Source organism: Phalaenopsis equestris, unplaced genomic scaffold (assembly GCF_001263595.1).
Source record: "Phalaenopsis equestris unplaced genomic scaffold, ASM126359v1 Scaffold000889, whole genome shotgun sequence".
Classification (NCBI taxonomy): Eukaryota; Viridiplantae; Streptophyta; class Magnoliopsida; order Asparagales; family Orchidaceae; genus Phalaenopsis; species Phalaenopsis equestris.
The window spans coordinates 209201-224416 of NW_018165329.1; the positions used below are offsets into that span (position 1 = coordinate 209201).

The 15216-nt window shown below is 35.2% G+C and overlaps 1 protein-coding gene across 1 annotated transcript; it reads left to right on the plus strand.

Annotated features, from left to right (window-relative positions):
- Window positions 1-7120: 7120 nt before the first annotated feature.
- Window positions 7121-9887, plus strand: LOC110032224. Its single transcript, XM_020735785.1, has 2 exons — window positions 7121-8023; window positions 9672-9887. Exons 1-2 carry the CDS (start codon window positions 7643-7645, stop codon window positions 9675-9677), a joined length of 387 nt encoding a protein of 128 aa, XP_020591444.1. The 5' UTR covers window positions 7121-7642; the 3' UTR covers window positions 9678-9887.
- Window positions 9888-15216: the final 5329 nt, after the last annotated feature.

Sequence of the window (15216 nt, forward strand, 5' to 3'; positions counted from 1 at the left end):
GACTATTTTGACACTTTATAAAGTCTGTGACAAAATGACTCCATGTAAATAGTGGTGGACTATTTTGACACTTTACTTTATGTGTATATCCTAGCAACTATGCATGTGAAGTGTGCTTTCGCTGGGATAGCTTAGAGATTTGGCAAATTTAAAGCGAGCTCAAGATATTCATCTCAAAAAATGTAATGAGATTGACTAATCTTAGATTAATTTGTTTTTTAATTAATTAGTTTGTTAAGCTTGTTGTAATTATAATTAATTTAATTGATTATTTGAGTTAATTGAAACTGATTGAGTAGCTTTAACAAGTATTAAAAATAACACATAAAATTAAATTTACTAATTTTTATCTTTATAGATTTAAAGCGTATTTTAGAGCTTACTTAAATATTTAGTGTTTTTTGGAATTTACTCGGCTTAGTTTTGTATTTATTTAATCAACTCCCTAACTATTACAAGAGATTTTATTTTGATTAGTATTTTCTTTGATAATCATTTACTTAATATGATAATCATCATAATATTGACACTCCTATTTTTTTACAAATTAACTTAAATTCTTAGGGTCCATATATTTCAAAAAAATTTCTTAATTAGATGAAGTAGTTCTAAATAATGATGATGAAATTATCCTGCACTTAATGAATTTTAGTTCCAAAATTTTACACTTTGGCCCAACTTGGTGCATTTTGATATGAATTTCTATGGTTAATTTCCTCTATAATTATCACATATTTTTTAATAAAATTATACTTTAAAGAAATGTTATTTTCATGTTTTTCTTGTAGGTATAACACTAGGGGCGAACCAAAGCTTAATCGAAGCGAATCAGAATCAAAACGGAGCAAAACACGTGTTGCCTACAAACTGGCGCTATAGCGCCCCATAATGGTGCCATAACTCCAGTGACGGTTAGAAATAGGTGCTATAGCGTTGTTTCTGGAGCTATAGCACCCAAGACGGTTTTTTGATGATTTTTGGGAGATTTTGAGCCATTTTGGGATGTTCTAGAAACTTTTGGGTGGTTATGCACGCCCCAAGCTGATATTAAATGAATCTAGACACATTTGAATCAAGAGATGTGTCTCTTAGAGTGAAAGGGTGTGTCTTTTGGATGAAGGGATATGTCACTTAGAGAAAGAATGGATTTTTGCGTCTCTTAAAAAAGAGGGGCTTGACGCTTCTCATGAGAAGTTTTAGGAGGAGAAGGATTTTAGAGAGAGTTTGGTGTGAGTATGGAGATGTGGATTTTCACTTTGTCTGGAGAGATTTGTGAGGGATTTTGACAGATATGTGTAAGAAATGTACGAGAGGCACATGGATCGGCAGAAGACTTTGGTGGAGAGATTTTTCTTCTTTTTTTCAAAGGAAAAAAACTAAGTATTGTGTTCTTTATTTTCTTGTAATTGTTGTAAACATTTTCTAATATATTTTCTTTGATTTAAATGAAGTTTTCTATTATATTTTATCCATGCATCGTAAGTTGTTTTCTTTACTCTTTTCTTTTAATATGAAGTAGAGACATGCGTAGAAAAATTTGTTTTAAGATAGAATTATTTTTATTTTCATGTGATGAGTAATATCTCTTTTGCTTAAATGACGTAACTTAAGTGGCAATGAGTTATGTTAAAATCTATTGCAAGTGAAAATAAGACTCGTGAGAGTGGTGATCTTGCTACTTGAGTGCACTCACACTGACCGATTGGCTAGTAAAATAGATTAGACGGCAATGCAACTTTTAAGGAAATATAATTAAATGATATGTGTCTATTAGATGTTTCTAAGTGACAGATAGTTGCATAAAACAAATAGAATACTAAGCATAACCTTACACTCAAAAGATGGTAGGTAGACGTATGTTCCATGTTGACACAAAATTTATTAATTAATTCTATCAATAATTTTACTACTTATGTTGTTATCTTCATTTTACTTTACTTTTGCAATGAGATAGATGCATGTTTAGGAATTTAATTGTGCTTAGATATTCTCTTATTTTATTAATGTGATGGTATTTTCACTTACTCTTAATTAACGTTGCAAATTGATCACTTGTAATGTTAAAATCTGTTGTGAAATATAATGACCTGGGAGGGCTATGATTTCACCAACTAGTAAGTACCACATTCCATCTTAGGTAGATGCGTTTCGATCTTCTAAGAGGAATCCAAATAGATAGGGAGATAAGTTTTGATGAGCGTAGAATTGATGTTTATAGGGTGACAGACTAGATTCTTTTACCAATTTGGTCTAGAGATTTGATCGTAAGAGTCCCTAGTAGGTTCTATAGAGAGGGCATAGTGGTTAATCTGGAAGTGAGAGCCCAGAATCTATTTAACACTACCACACAAGTTGTTGATAGTCTCTAGATTAGTTAATGTTCTTTGCTAGCACCATGAGGGGGTAAATAATGAGTATATTTCTATTTGTCACTGACAACATTATATTCTAAGCATTTCATTCCTACACATTATATAGGTCATTGCACGAGAAAGGTAGTTTTTAACATCTCAAAATTCTCCAAACCAATTTTTCTAGAAAAGTTATCTTTATATTCAGAAAAGTTATCATTATATTTAAGATTTTCATTTAAAAGTAGTTGTTAGAAAAATCACTTTAATAGACATTCCAAACTAAGGACTAATAATAGTAGGCTAAAATTAGCCTAAGGGATTTCTTACCACGCTTCTTTATGAGATCGATACTGGGGTCTTAAAAGAAAAATCTATATTATTGGACGAACCAATTCAAGCCACTTTTCTGCCCAATGTGATGAATGCAACATGCTGGCTCAATCAAAGTCATTTGACTAGTAACATGTTGCTCGTCATTTGCCTAAGAGAGAGCCAAAGTTTAACAGGATGACTCTGGCTATGTGCCCCTCAACACACGCCGAAAAGTCTCAAATAGATGTATTACACTACGACAATCAACACATGCATCAAGCAAGGTTTCGTAGAGCTCGAGCGACATCCCACACTTGCGATATCAAAAATTGATGCCAACATGGTGTAATTTTCATGTTAAACCTGTTGAGTTGTGATTTACTTGCTACTGCATACTTGCATTTTCTAATTATACCTATAGATTTTTATGATAGACACATTTGATAGAACATATTTCATTGTTATTTTCTCCTTTCTTATATGCATGTTTACATTGCTATATATGCTAAAATTAAGTTTAGGAGGGGAGAAAATTTTTTAAAAGCTTACATTTATTTGTCCTCAGTTATGCACATTTCAAACTGTTATGTTTTAAAAAGAATTGAGGTATGTGGTGTTACTTTAAAATTATTGCAATTTTGAGAGAAGAAGAACATAATATCTTTATTTTAAATTCTATATAAATGAGGCTAGGATAGTGTAAGGTTAACTTGGAGTTTAATATGTAGAAAATGGTTTCACTATTTATTTTTGCAAAGAGTTACATAATTGTTTAACAAGGTATACTTAGATATATACTTCATAAGAACTAAGCCTCTATTCAAGTAGTAGTTTTAACTATTACATATTAAAGTAATGGAGTGTGATAGGCATCACTTTAAGAAGTTGATAATGGAATTCAAAACAATTAAAGGCCTATCTAGATATAGCAATCCCACTATATCTAGATATAGCAATCCCACTAAAAATAATGCTAAGGATTGAAATATACATCCTAAAGTAACAAAAATGGTGATTAGAAGAAAAATATTGAGTTGGGAGAAACTTAAGAAGAAGCCTAATCAAAAATTAATTTCAATAGATTCTTTTTAAAGTTTAAGCATTATTACGTTCCTAAGCTTATGTGTAATAGAAGTGTATTTGTAATTTTTTTTAAAATGGAGTACTTAAATTTTTTTTTACCATTTAAGATATTTTATTTAACATTTATTAACTGCTTTGTGAAATGAATACAAAATTAAGTTTTTCTAGTTAAATGAAAAGTTTATTTTTACCCTATGGCTAGACTTGTTTGCTAGAGTTAATTTAAATTTATATTATGAGTTTTCTTGAGGTAAAATTGTTGATAATTTTAATTAGACCCACTTCCTAAAATTGACAGATTTAATTTTAAAATTCTAATGTTACTTAAGGTCAAGTAACATTTAAGTTTGGGGGATTTTGATGTGTACAAAAGCATGCTTAATTTCCTTTATATTTTGCACATTTTTATGGATGAAATTAAACAAAAGTATTTTTATTTTTTCTCGCAGGCATAAGAGGTAGTAAAAGTGGAGCGAAGTGGAGAAGAAATGGAGCGAAGCGGAGGTGACATAGAGTAAATTAGAACTCAAGGGAATGGGGTCTAAGCACCAGTTATTAGGCGCCAAGGCGCTCCTACCAAACGCCTTGGCGCCATCTACTTGGGTGCCTAGGCGCTAGTGCTTACCCGACCACATAAAGAGGCTGGCGCCTACGTGCCAACAACTGTTGGGCAGTTTTCTATAGTTTTTCCTTTATAACATTGGGAGTAATGGAGATTTTATAGGGGGTTCCTTGGAGGATGTTGAGTACTTTTGAACAATTAGGAAGTCCATGTAAGTTCTAGAGTCAGAGTCTTGTAGTAGGAGAAGATAGTTTGCATTTTATTGAGAGTTCGGTGAGGAATTTGAGTGATATTGTAAGAATGATATTCAACAATGCAGCAAGGATTGAGAGAACCTTTGGAGAGGAATTTCCAACACATTGTAAATAGAATAAACTAAATATTGTGTATTCTTTTGTATTGTATTTTTCTGTAAACATAAATCTAGTAGATTTTCTTTGTTTCAAAGTTATTTTGTGGTAAAGTTTCCTGGCTTTGTAAGTAGTTCTTTTAACCATTCCCCTTGTGATGAATAAGTAGGAAGTGTAGGAATGTTAGAACGCAATATAAACTGGTTTTTACTTTTAATGTGAGGAGTATTGTTCAAAGTTTCATTTACTTTTCGTTCTATCTAGGTGATTAGTTAACACATGTGATCTATGACGACTCGGGAGAGCAATAGAAGAACGATTAGAATATTAACATCGAACTATAGGGTATGAAGTAAAAGTAAACTATTTGGAGATGCAAAGGGACAAGAAAATAATCTTTGATGAGTTCAAATTGGGGTTTAAGGAATTAAGACCAGTTTAACCAAACTTCTTTATGCACTCAGGAGAAGGTAAAGAAGAGAGTTGCTCCTATTTATCACTAGTCACAGTTACAATTTAAAGTATTTAGTTTCTTACACATTACTTTTATCATTGCAAGGGAGGGTAACTTTATATCTTGACTTTTCACCGATTAAGATGTATTTAGTAGGCAGTAAACTTTCAATAATAGTTTGTTGGAATTCAATAGGACTAGTTAGAACAAGTTAAACCTTCCAAGCTAAGACCGATTTTAGTAGGCTAGAATTTATCTTAAGTTTAATCACGTCACTCCCTGTGGAATCGATATTCTGGACTCCAAAAATTTGATATTACTTGTACGACTTGTATAATTGCATGAGACCTCTGCACTTAGAATTAGGGTGTACCAAAGTTTTAGGAACCGCTACAGGTCGGGTACCAGATTTCATACAATATTGAAATGTTAAATTATTACTCTACTACTATAATTTTTGTTTTCTGGAACACAACAATTAACATTAATTATCATGGAGTTTTTTTTTTTATTATTAGCACTCAAATCTCTAATATCAGCCAAAAAATGCAACTATTATTTATGTTTTAGGAGCAAGAAACTCATTTGATGCATAGATTATTGACGTCAAAGAGTTATGAATATAAATAAAAGTTAAGGGTTATATATGTAAATACAAGGATTAATTGGTATGTATGAAATCTTAATAAAATATGGGGTATTTACCGACATAGCACACAATTTTTATGAATTTATATATTAATCATCTAAACTTCAATTTTTACATTTCTAACAATTAAATCTTTGAGATTATAACAACAATAACATTATTACCAACTAAGGGTCTGTTCGGTACAGTTGCATTGCTGTTAAACTGCTGATTCAGATGAACTGCTGATCAATAGCTAATCCGGATAAGCTGACTGTCTATTTGGTTTGTACGTTTGATAACATCTGATTTAGAGTTGTTTCTGGATAAATGATCATTCTGCCTCTGTGTAGTAATATTGTTTGCAACAAAATTGTCATAGCAATATATTTGATACTTAAGAAACAAAAAACTATTCATAACAGTAAAAAAAGATAAGATACAGACATCACTTAACAATGAGTATCAAAAATCATTAAAAATAGAAAAAAATATTAAAATTAAAATAATAATATTAATATTAATATTAATTTTAGAATCAGACAAGCACACATTGTTTACGAGCAATTTTGAACATGAACCAATTCAAATATAATTAACTTTGAATGAACCGAACACGAGTCTAAAAAAATCACTGGAAGGGGAAATGTAAGATAATCAAGAAGATAATAAATGAGCCGAGATGAAAAAGAAGATAATAAAAAATAGTATTTAAATGCGAGGATAATCAAGAATGGGGGCACATGAGGGTTTGTGCATGAGTGGTTGCACCAAAAAGTACATTGTAGATCTCGACAACCTTTTCTTCCAGCTTGGGCTGCTCCAATTGTGTTAATGTAAGTGTTATCGACTGATGATCGCTATCAGAGTGAGGAGGAGAAAAAGTAGGAGACGACTATGCAAAGGATGCGGCAGAGGACGAGTCGATATGAGAAGACTCCATGGATATTGATTTTGAGACAACAAACAGACCCTTGGATCTTTTTTTCTCCTTGTCGTGGCCTGCAGAGCTGAAGGTGCGGAGAGGCGGACATGAATAGTGTGGAGGTTTTTAGGTGAAGACAGCGCAACAACGATGACACAAAGGTAAGTTTTAACTTCAAATACAGGCTGCCCGCAGCCGGCGTTTAATACAAATTAAAATATGTTTATCGCAATACATAGCCTGAACGTAGAAACCAAACACACAAGCTGTATTTTCAAAACACGCAAGCTCTAAATAAGCTTCGCCAAACTACCCCTAAGTGATGCACCTTTTGAGAATAGTTTAAATGGCATTTATGTAATTTATCAAGGTTTAGGTGTTGGATATGCAAATAGAAAGAAGTTGTGTGACAAGTGAGTATGTATATCTTCCAAACTTTATGCTACCTAGTTTTGCGTGAATATAATTCTTACAGTAAACACTCTTCTCCGTTTTTCCTCTTCCTGCCTTCCGTGATTCCATCTACTCCGCGACGATCACCCTCCATGGAGGGACCGACACTATCACTCTCCATCGAAAGCGGACCAAGGAAGGGGTTAACCCTAGAATGCATGCCCGGAGACCAAATTCACATTGGCCGAGTCTTTCGAGTTAACGCCCTTACCATTAGGGATCCAGCCATCTCCCAGTAGCATCTTGCCGTCCAATTCCTCTCGGAAGTCAATAGCTGGGCCGTCGCAGACCTCGGCTCCTCCAATGGCTCCTACGTCAACGGCACTCTCGTATCCTCGTCGGCGGAGATATCATCCGGATAGGCGAGAAAACGAGCATTGTAGTCCATGTTTCCGCTCATCTAGCCGAGCCACCACCGTTTATCGCCGTTGGAGGAGAAGGTGAATGAGCCGCATAAAATTGGAGGGGGAGGGAGGGCGGGTGGAAGAAAGAGGAATAACGAGAACCTCCAGCCGGTGCTGATGGAACCGAGTATGGGGAGGGGGACGAAAGCATCAGCTAGGGCTAGGTCTACCGGGGTTTCTGAGATGAAGGTGTTGGAGGATAGGGCTATTGTAATTTCCGATTCAGAGTCTGTAGAAGGGGCTGAGAAAAAGAAGCCACGCAAACAGAGCAGTGCTGGTGCTGAGGCAGAGAAGCCATCCGTGGGTGGAGAAGCACGGGATGAAGATGTGGAGGATTATATGGATAACATCACTACGACTGAATGGTTTGATAGGATGGAGGAGTATTTACCCAAGATAATAAATAGGGTTGCTGAGAGGATTATAGCAAAGTTGAGAGATAAAGCATGTCTATTTGATGAATATATCGTTCAGACTTCAACTTCTATATATGAGCAGGTATGTGGAATTTGTTCTTATTCATAAATTTAAATGATTCTTTCTCCTGAATTCTTGGAGAAACCAAGTTCAATTTGATTACTATGGAATTGTGAATGGCTAATGGTGTTGATTATATGACAGGAAACTTTTTAATGAAAACTTCTTACCGGTAACTCCTCCCTAATTTTGATTTCTGGAGGTCGCCCAGAATGCATCATTTCTAAAATAACCCCCCTTGAATTATGAGATTGTTTGGGATAGCTTTCTGCCTGGGTGGTGTTTAAGACTATCAACACAGCTTTGTTTAAGGAGCCTTTTTTCGCTATGTTTTAGAAATTCTGCAGTGAGAAGCAACTTTTCGCAATTATATCAGTTAAGGTGTGGTGATTGTAAGAAAACTATTCTCTGGCTTCAAAAAAAACATTCATAATTCTTACTACAACCTTTTTAAAAGTTGATTTCCTCACCATAACTTTACAATCGAGTTTATGAAATATTACAGCAGCCCCAAATGACCCAACGTGTTTGCCTAGGACAGTTTTTTCATCAAATAATAGAGAAATATTTTTCTTGAAATGCATGGAATTAACTTTTTTGCTTGTTGTAGACAAACTATGAGTTATTGAATTCATCCAACATTTTCAAAAGCTAAGGATCACTCAATGTATACGGTTGCTCAATGCTTGAGATATTAGGTGCGACCATTAATACTCACCTGATGCAAAGAGGATTTATACTTGTTGAAAAAACTAATCGTAGAAGAAGACCTAAAAGGTTCCCAAGGAAAATTTGGTTTCCAATTTATAAGGATTTTGAACGAAGGATTTATAATTTGTATCTTATGAATTTATAGAATCTTTTAATTAGGTTTCCTTTTTTAGTTATTTATTTTTTTTACAGATTTGTAGCATCCTTGAAAAGAAGCTTTTTTTTCTTTTTCCTGTTTTATTTGTTACTTAGTTTTATTCCTTAAGATCCTTGTAAGTCTATTTAAGCTCCCATTTTCACATACATAAATTTATAAACCAGTATATTTGAAATTTTGTCATTTTCACATATATAAATTTATTTCAAAATGAAATCAATTTATTACATGTTTCACATGTTTAATGTGATTTTAAGACCTTTATTTTCATATTTAATGTGATTTATTCAATAATTTTCTTTTTGGCATTAACTCAACTCTCTCTCTCCTAAAACCCTATATGCCAATCCAAAACTTTTACAGCTCATGTTAATGTTTCTCCCTTTCCTTGATGTCCTCATAGCAATCTTGTTTTCCTCTTACCAATTGATTTCCTTTGTTTTTGTGTAATCTATTTGGAATTAGATGAATGTGTTATATGTGCTTTCCATCCTGGGTTTGATGAAGTAGAGTATTTTGAAAGACAGCTGCTATGGTGGTGGGAAGAAATTATAGTATGAGAAATGATTTATTAGATTTTTTTTTTAATATAAATTAAATTTGTTATTAGACATTAAAATTTTAAACTTGTCTTGCTTTGCTAGTTTTTTTTTATTCTTTTGAAGATCCACTTAAATCAATAGTTCAAGAAGGGAGCTGTAATGAGAGGTGGAAGTTTCTCATCTGTGTATTTTAAATTTACTTGTAAAATCCTGTTTTTACTTCTTTTTAATTTTTCTAATCCCATGATTATTCTTTCAGAGATGATATCCAACAAGAGGCTTTCATGACACATGAGCAAAGAAGCAGATTGCTCATTCATAAAGGTCACTAGGCCAATACTTCATTTCCAAGGAGGCAAGGCATAAACATGGCATGGCCTTTATTTGAGAACATAAAATCTGTTTTTCGTACTTGAATTTTTCAAACTTACAATTTCAATCTGATCAATCTTATTGTTTCTGTTATGCTCCAGTTTGAAAGCAATAAAATGATTTATTCCTATAGTAAAATCTCTTTGGGAAGTTAGTGTTTATCTTTGTACGTGTTTTACTATAACTGGCATCTAGTTAATTTTCACTTGCAATTATGTGCAATTTATGTCAGTTCAACTTGGATTTATGGGTTTCTTTTTTCTTTTTTTCTTTCAGTCACAGACATACTGTTATATCTTAGGTTTTGTACTCAAGACCTGATTACAGATTTTGTTTTTTTGTTTTTTTTTTCTTCATTGTCATTACAAAATCCTTCATTGTCATCACAGCATCGCTTTATAAGGCTCAACTTAATCATCACATGCTGTATTTTGCTAATCATTGATGCAACTAAAAGAATTACAGTTTTCTAACTGCAGAAAACAATACTATGGTGTTAAACATGGTGGTGACCTGCATTCGATTTTATCTGACCTTGAAGCACCCAGTTCTTATGTATTTGTATATTTAACACCTGAACTTGTTATGATTATACCACCCAAATTTTTTTATCACATGAAAATATCACCACTTTTACTTTAAAAAGTGAAATATATCTTTTTCATGCATAAATAGAAGCATATAATATGTAAAAATTGATGTTTGGGGGCAAAATATGCAAATAAATAAAAATTGAGTGGTATTGCACATTGAGAATGTATCAGTCAACATGAATCTCGATGAGATCGAACTGGGTGAAGACACATTCGACCACTGACAAAAGATGACTCATTTGACCAGATAGAACCTCTCAAATAGAGGTTGAAGGCCGACAGGGTGAAGACACACCAAACTAAAGATTAAGGCTAATCATATTGAGCAAATGCATCAAACTGTCTGTTATCGCAATATGACTCAGAGAAATATATCAAGGTCCCCAACAATCTCATAGATGCCCTTGAGGTACCTTATGAGGGGCCAAGAATCGGCAATAACATTAGGTCATGAATATATCGAAGGAACTCTTTTTGTCAATGAATAAGTTATCTATCAGATTACGATAATTCACCCTCTATATGATAGCCTAGTTTCATTCTACTAATAGGAGCACCTCATCCAATAATAAATAGTCGACATTCAGGCTTGAACAATCGATTGACAAAGTCAAGTCAATTGAGCCAATCTTGCCGACCTGAAGACCATCAAAAACTGACCGACAAACCCAAGCAGCACAATCAAAAGAGCAGGCCTTACCGAACCAAGGTCCACTGAGTTGAGTCGATTGAGTAGATGGTAACCGAAACATAAACTCATTCATATAAAATACCTAAAATATCTTATAATGTGCCCATCAAAGCAAGTGCAAATATGTAACTTCACATACTGCACCTCTCCCCACTATAAATAGAGGGGTCAGTTTTTTAGCAAGGGCTAATTAATAATATTATTTACTATTCATTGTTATGCATCTCTCTCTCTCTCTCATGTCTTATGCTCTATTCATTTGGTGTGATTCACTGACATATTAGAATTCAATATCCTAAAACATACAATGAGGGTGGATCATGCCACAAAAAGAAGAGAAGCAATACAACAAGAAGAAAACCACAATTAACATGAAGCGCATCAGGGAGTTTGTGTAACAGCAAATACAAGAGCTAAATGATCAGATGATGGATGCTCTCTGAGAGGCATTGGCTTTTAGAAGAAAGTAGAATCCCCGAAAAGAAGAGCTAGCACCTAAAGGTCAAAGGGCACCCTTTCTCCTGGAAAGCAAAAAAAAAAAAATCCATCCTACTACTTCGATTGTGCTGATGCTGAGTCGGTGTCGATAAATTGATTGTGGTTCAGATGCACTGAGGCACCTCGTGAGCCAAAGAATGTGTTCTCTCAGCAGATCTCTAAGGCCAAGCTCCCATAAAAGTTCAAAATCTTTGTATTGGAATCTTACAAGGGTTTGACTAATCCTACCGACCACATCACTTCCTGTGACTCGATTGTATGCTTGTTGAGGATCATCAACACACTAAAGTGTCTCCTTTTTTCACCATGTTGAGGGAGTCGGCTCTCAAGTGGTTCAAAGGATTGCCACTAGGGATGATCACCTCAATTTTTTACTTCAACAGGTTGTTTGTGGCGCAGTTTGAGAGCACCCAGAAGCCCCAAAAGAACTTACAAGCCTTTTTGCTGATCAGGCAGGGGTAGAACAAGAGCCTTTGCTCTTTCATCACTCGGTTCTAGAAAAAATATTATAAGTAAACACACATTAGCACATGCCGCCCTAGCCCAAGGATTGATGAAAGGCTCATTTAAGTACTCTCTAGGTCTGCAGCGATCAAAGACCATATGTCGAATTGTTGGAGTTAGTTAACAACCACATAACGGTTGAGGAGCATAACTCCATCCCTATGTTAGCTAAAACAAAACCTTCCACCATTCTCCTCTAGAAAATAATCCCTTAGGGACAATATGTGGAGAGTGGGCTATGACTCACCACTCTCCGCTCACCCACGCTATGAAGACATTAAGTTGCCTAGAGATCACAGGAGGGCCGACGGATCCTACAACAAAGGAGGTTAAGCTCAATATTCTGACCAGCAGCCAGCTTGCTACAACAAGCGCCCGCTGCCCCAAATTATCCAAAATGACTTTATTGAGAGTCTCGATGGTCGAGATAGTCAAAGTCATTTAAAATAATGAGTACCTCAAGAAAGCGCCACCAATCAAAACCGTAGCATTCCTCGGGGATCCAAAAAAGTATTGCGCGCATCACTAGGACCATGGACATGATATAGAGGAATGTCGAAACATTCAGAGCTTGGTCGAGGGGTTGATAGAGCTGAAAAGCTCATGGAGTTTGTAGCTCTAGGAGCACCAATCCAAAGGCAGGTTAAAGCTCCAATAGAAAGAGATTCAGATGAACTAGTCCGAGCGCACACAATTCACATTGTGGGCGTAGTCGCAATCATCTTTGGAGGAGGTGGAGAATCATCTCGTTGAGCTAGCCCGAAGAGGCTTCGGTTGATTGAATTATGTGTGGATGCCTTTGCACTAAAATGTGATTTGCCTGCCAAGTGGAATTCTTTCAATAACATCACAGTAATTATTTTCTTAATAATCAATTACTAGAGTGACAGTATTCTTTTCGACACTGGGAGCTTCATCAACATCTTATTCTAGCTAGTGTTCAACAAGATGGGTCTGGGAAGCAATCAATCGACTGTCATTGTCGACTTGATCTATGGCTTCTATGGCGAGAGAAAAGAAGCTTCAGAAATCCTTGTCTTGCCGATCACTTGGGGGGAGAATGACAAACTGTTCACCAACATGGAGAATTTTTTAATGGTTGAGTCACCGCCAACCTATAATGCCATCTTCGGCTGGCTCCTTTTCAATAATATCAAGGTTGTTAGTTCAACCTACCATGTGGAGATAAAATTCAATATCTTGGGAAACCTCGAGCAGGCACGAACATGCTGCCTCCGAGTTGTTGGAAGTGTGGACCAGGAGCAGCTTGATCTAGAAAATCTTGCTGAGTTGCAGGAAGTGAATGATGATGATGTAGTACTCGTTGCTCGACCTTGCAGAGGAAAAGAAAGCATATTCGACTCTAAGCTAGAAAAAAGTAAAGAGGAGAAAAACTCAGTATTACAACAGACATGTTCGAGAGAAGACCTTTATCCCCGGAGATCTTGTGTTGAAGAAGGTTAGCCCATCTGCATGAGAACAAATAGTCAAAAATTCAACCAACGAGTCGCCCTTGGAGCATACAAACTGAAGACCTACATAGAGAAAGGATTCCTTAGGATATAGAGCGGAGATGACTTGAATTAATTTCTTTCCTTAGAAAAATGTTTGTATCATCTTTAGTAAAAACTAAAGGTATTTTCATTATAATTCTTGTATTCTATTAAGTGCACAAAGAAATGTCAAAGAAATGTTCGACTAACTATATGTGTAATCTCAAATTCAAACGACACTCAAGAAACTTGAAGGGTTCACGCAAAGTATCATCAATATCTAACAAACACTTGAGGAACTCAAACCTGAGCAATAAAACTAATTGCAATGCATAACATTTAATCGGTAAATATTAATAGAAAACTGACAATGATGTAAGACGTTTGATTGGTAAGGCCCATTTGAAAATGACCAACAATGATGATTAAATTTCAATCGGCATCATTCGCAAAAATATACCCTCAATGCTTAAACATCGACAAAAACATGTCTCCTAATTAGGCCAAGGTCAAACTTTGGAGGTGGTTCCCTACCCATTAGCGACAAGATCCACAGTGGGTGCCGAGTAAATCATCTCAACAACAAGTCTCAAATGTTACCCCGTGAAGGTGATGACGAAATCCACTTAATATGCCTGGTGAAAGATATGGCTCGTCCAAGATGATGAACCAATCGAGAAATGGGGACATAGGCGGGATATGACTAGCCAAGTTGTATCACATCAAAAGCGACCAAACATCTTTCCTAAAATTTGAGCTGTTAACCACCACAAACATTCATCACAAGTTGAAAATGTTGTTAAGGTAAAAAACATAAGGTAAAGGTAAAATTCAACCAAAAACTTCCTTTCATTTCATGAATAAAGTCTTATGTGATTTTACTTCCCTTTATTGAATCATAAGAAAATAAGTGAAATCACATATTAAAAATATACTTCTTCCTATACTGATTAAGAAGACAAGGGCACTGTGGACGATAAAGTCTTATGTGATTTACAAACAAACAAAAGAAAAAAAATTTTGAGTATAGAAGAGTCATGTCCGAGTTAAGCATTAAAGGATTCTCTATCGGCCACAGTGCTCTTGTCTTCTTAACCAGTATAGGAAGAAGATTGGTAAATTCTTTCACATTTGATCACTTGGGACCGACAAGCTTCGTACACACTAATTGGTCAATCACCAACCTGTTCCTGAGTTAGAGGTGCTTAACCTGACCAATAAAAAATTTTTTCGTTCGTCTTCATCATTGCGAACTTATCCTTAGGTGTTTTATTCTCCTCTTTTATGACACAACAACTCTAACGTGCAACGTACCTCCGTTCTGCTTTCTCAAGTAGCCTCTCACTCATATTTTCCCTCCTCTCGGTGGCCGCTGCCCACTTCTCAACAACCCTTACTCATTCTTCTGTGAGCTCAGCCTTTTTCATAACTTTGTAACTTCTTGTAGTCCGCGAGGAGTGTAGATTGGAAGTGTTAAGCTTCAAATACCATCAACTAATACAAGTCAACAGACTAGCACAAGCTCAGAAGTTGTGTTCACAGAGTTATACTTCAAAGTTTCAACACTAGAGGATGTCTCTAAGTGTTGAGGCATACAGAGTGGTGGCCAGAGAGTCCAAGTAGCAGTCCCACCTCATGTTGATGAGGGGGAAC

What these genes read in the sequence shown, in the direction of transcription:
- LOC110032224 (XM_020735785.1), top strand. Translation starts at nt 7,643, where the DNA reads ATGGAACCGAGTATGGGGAGGGGGACGAAAGCATCAGCTAGGGCTAGG.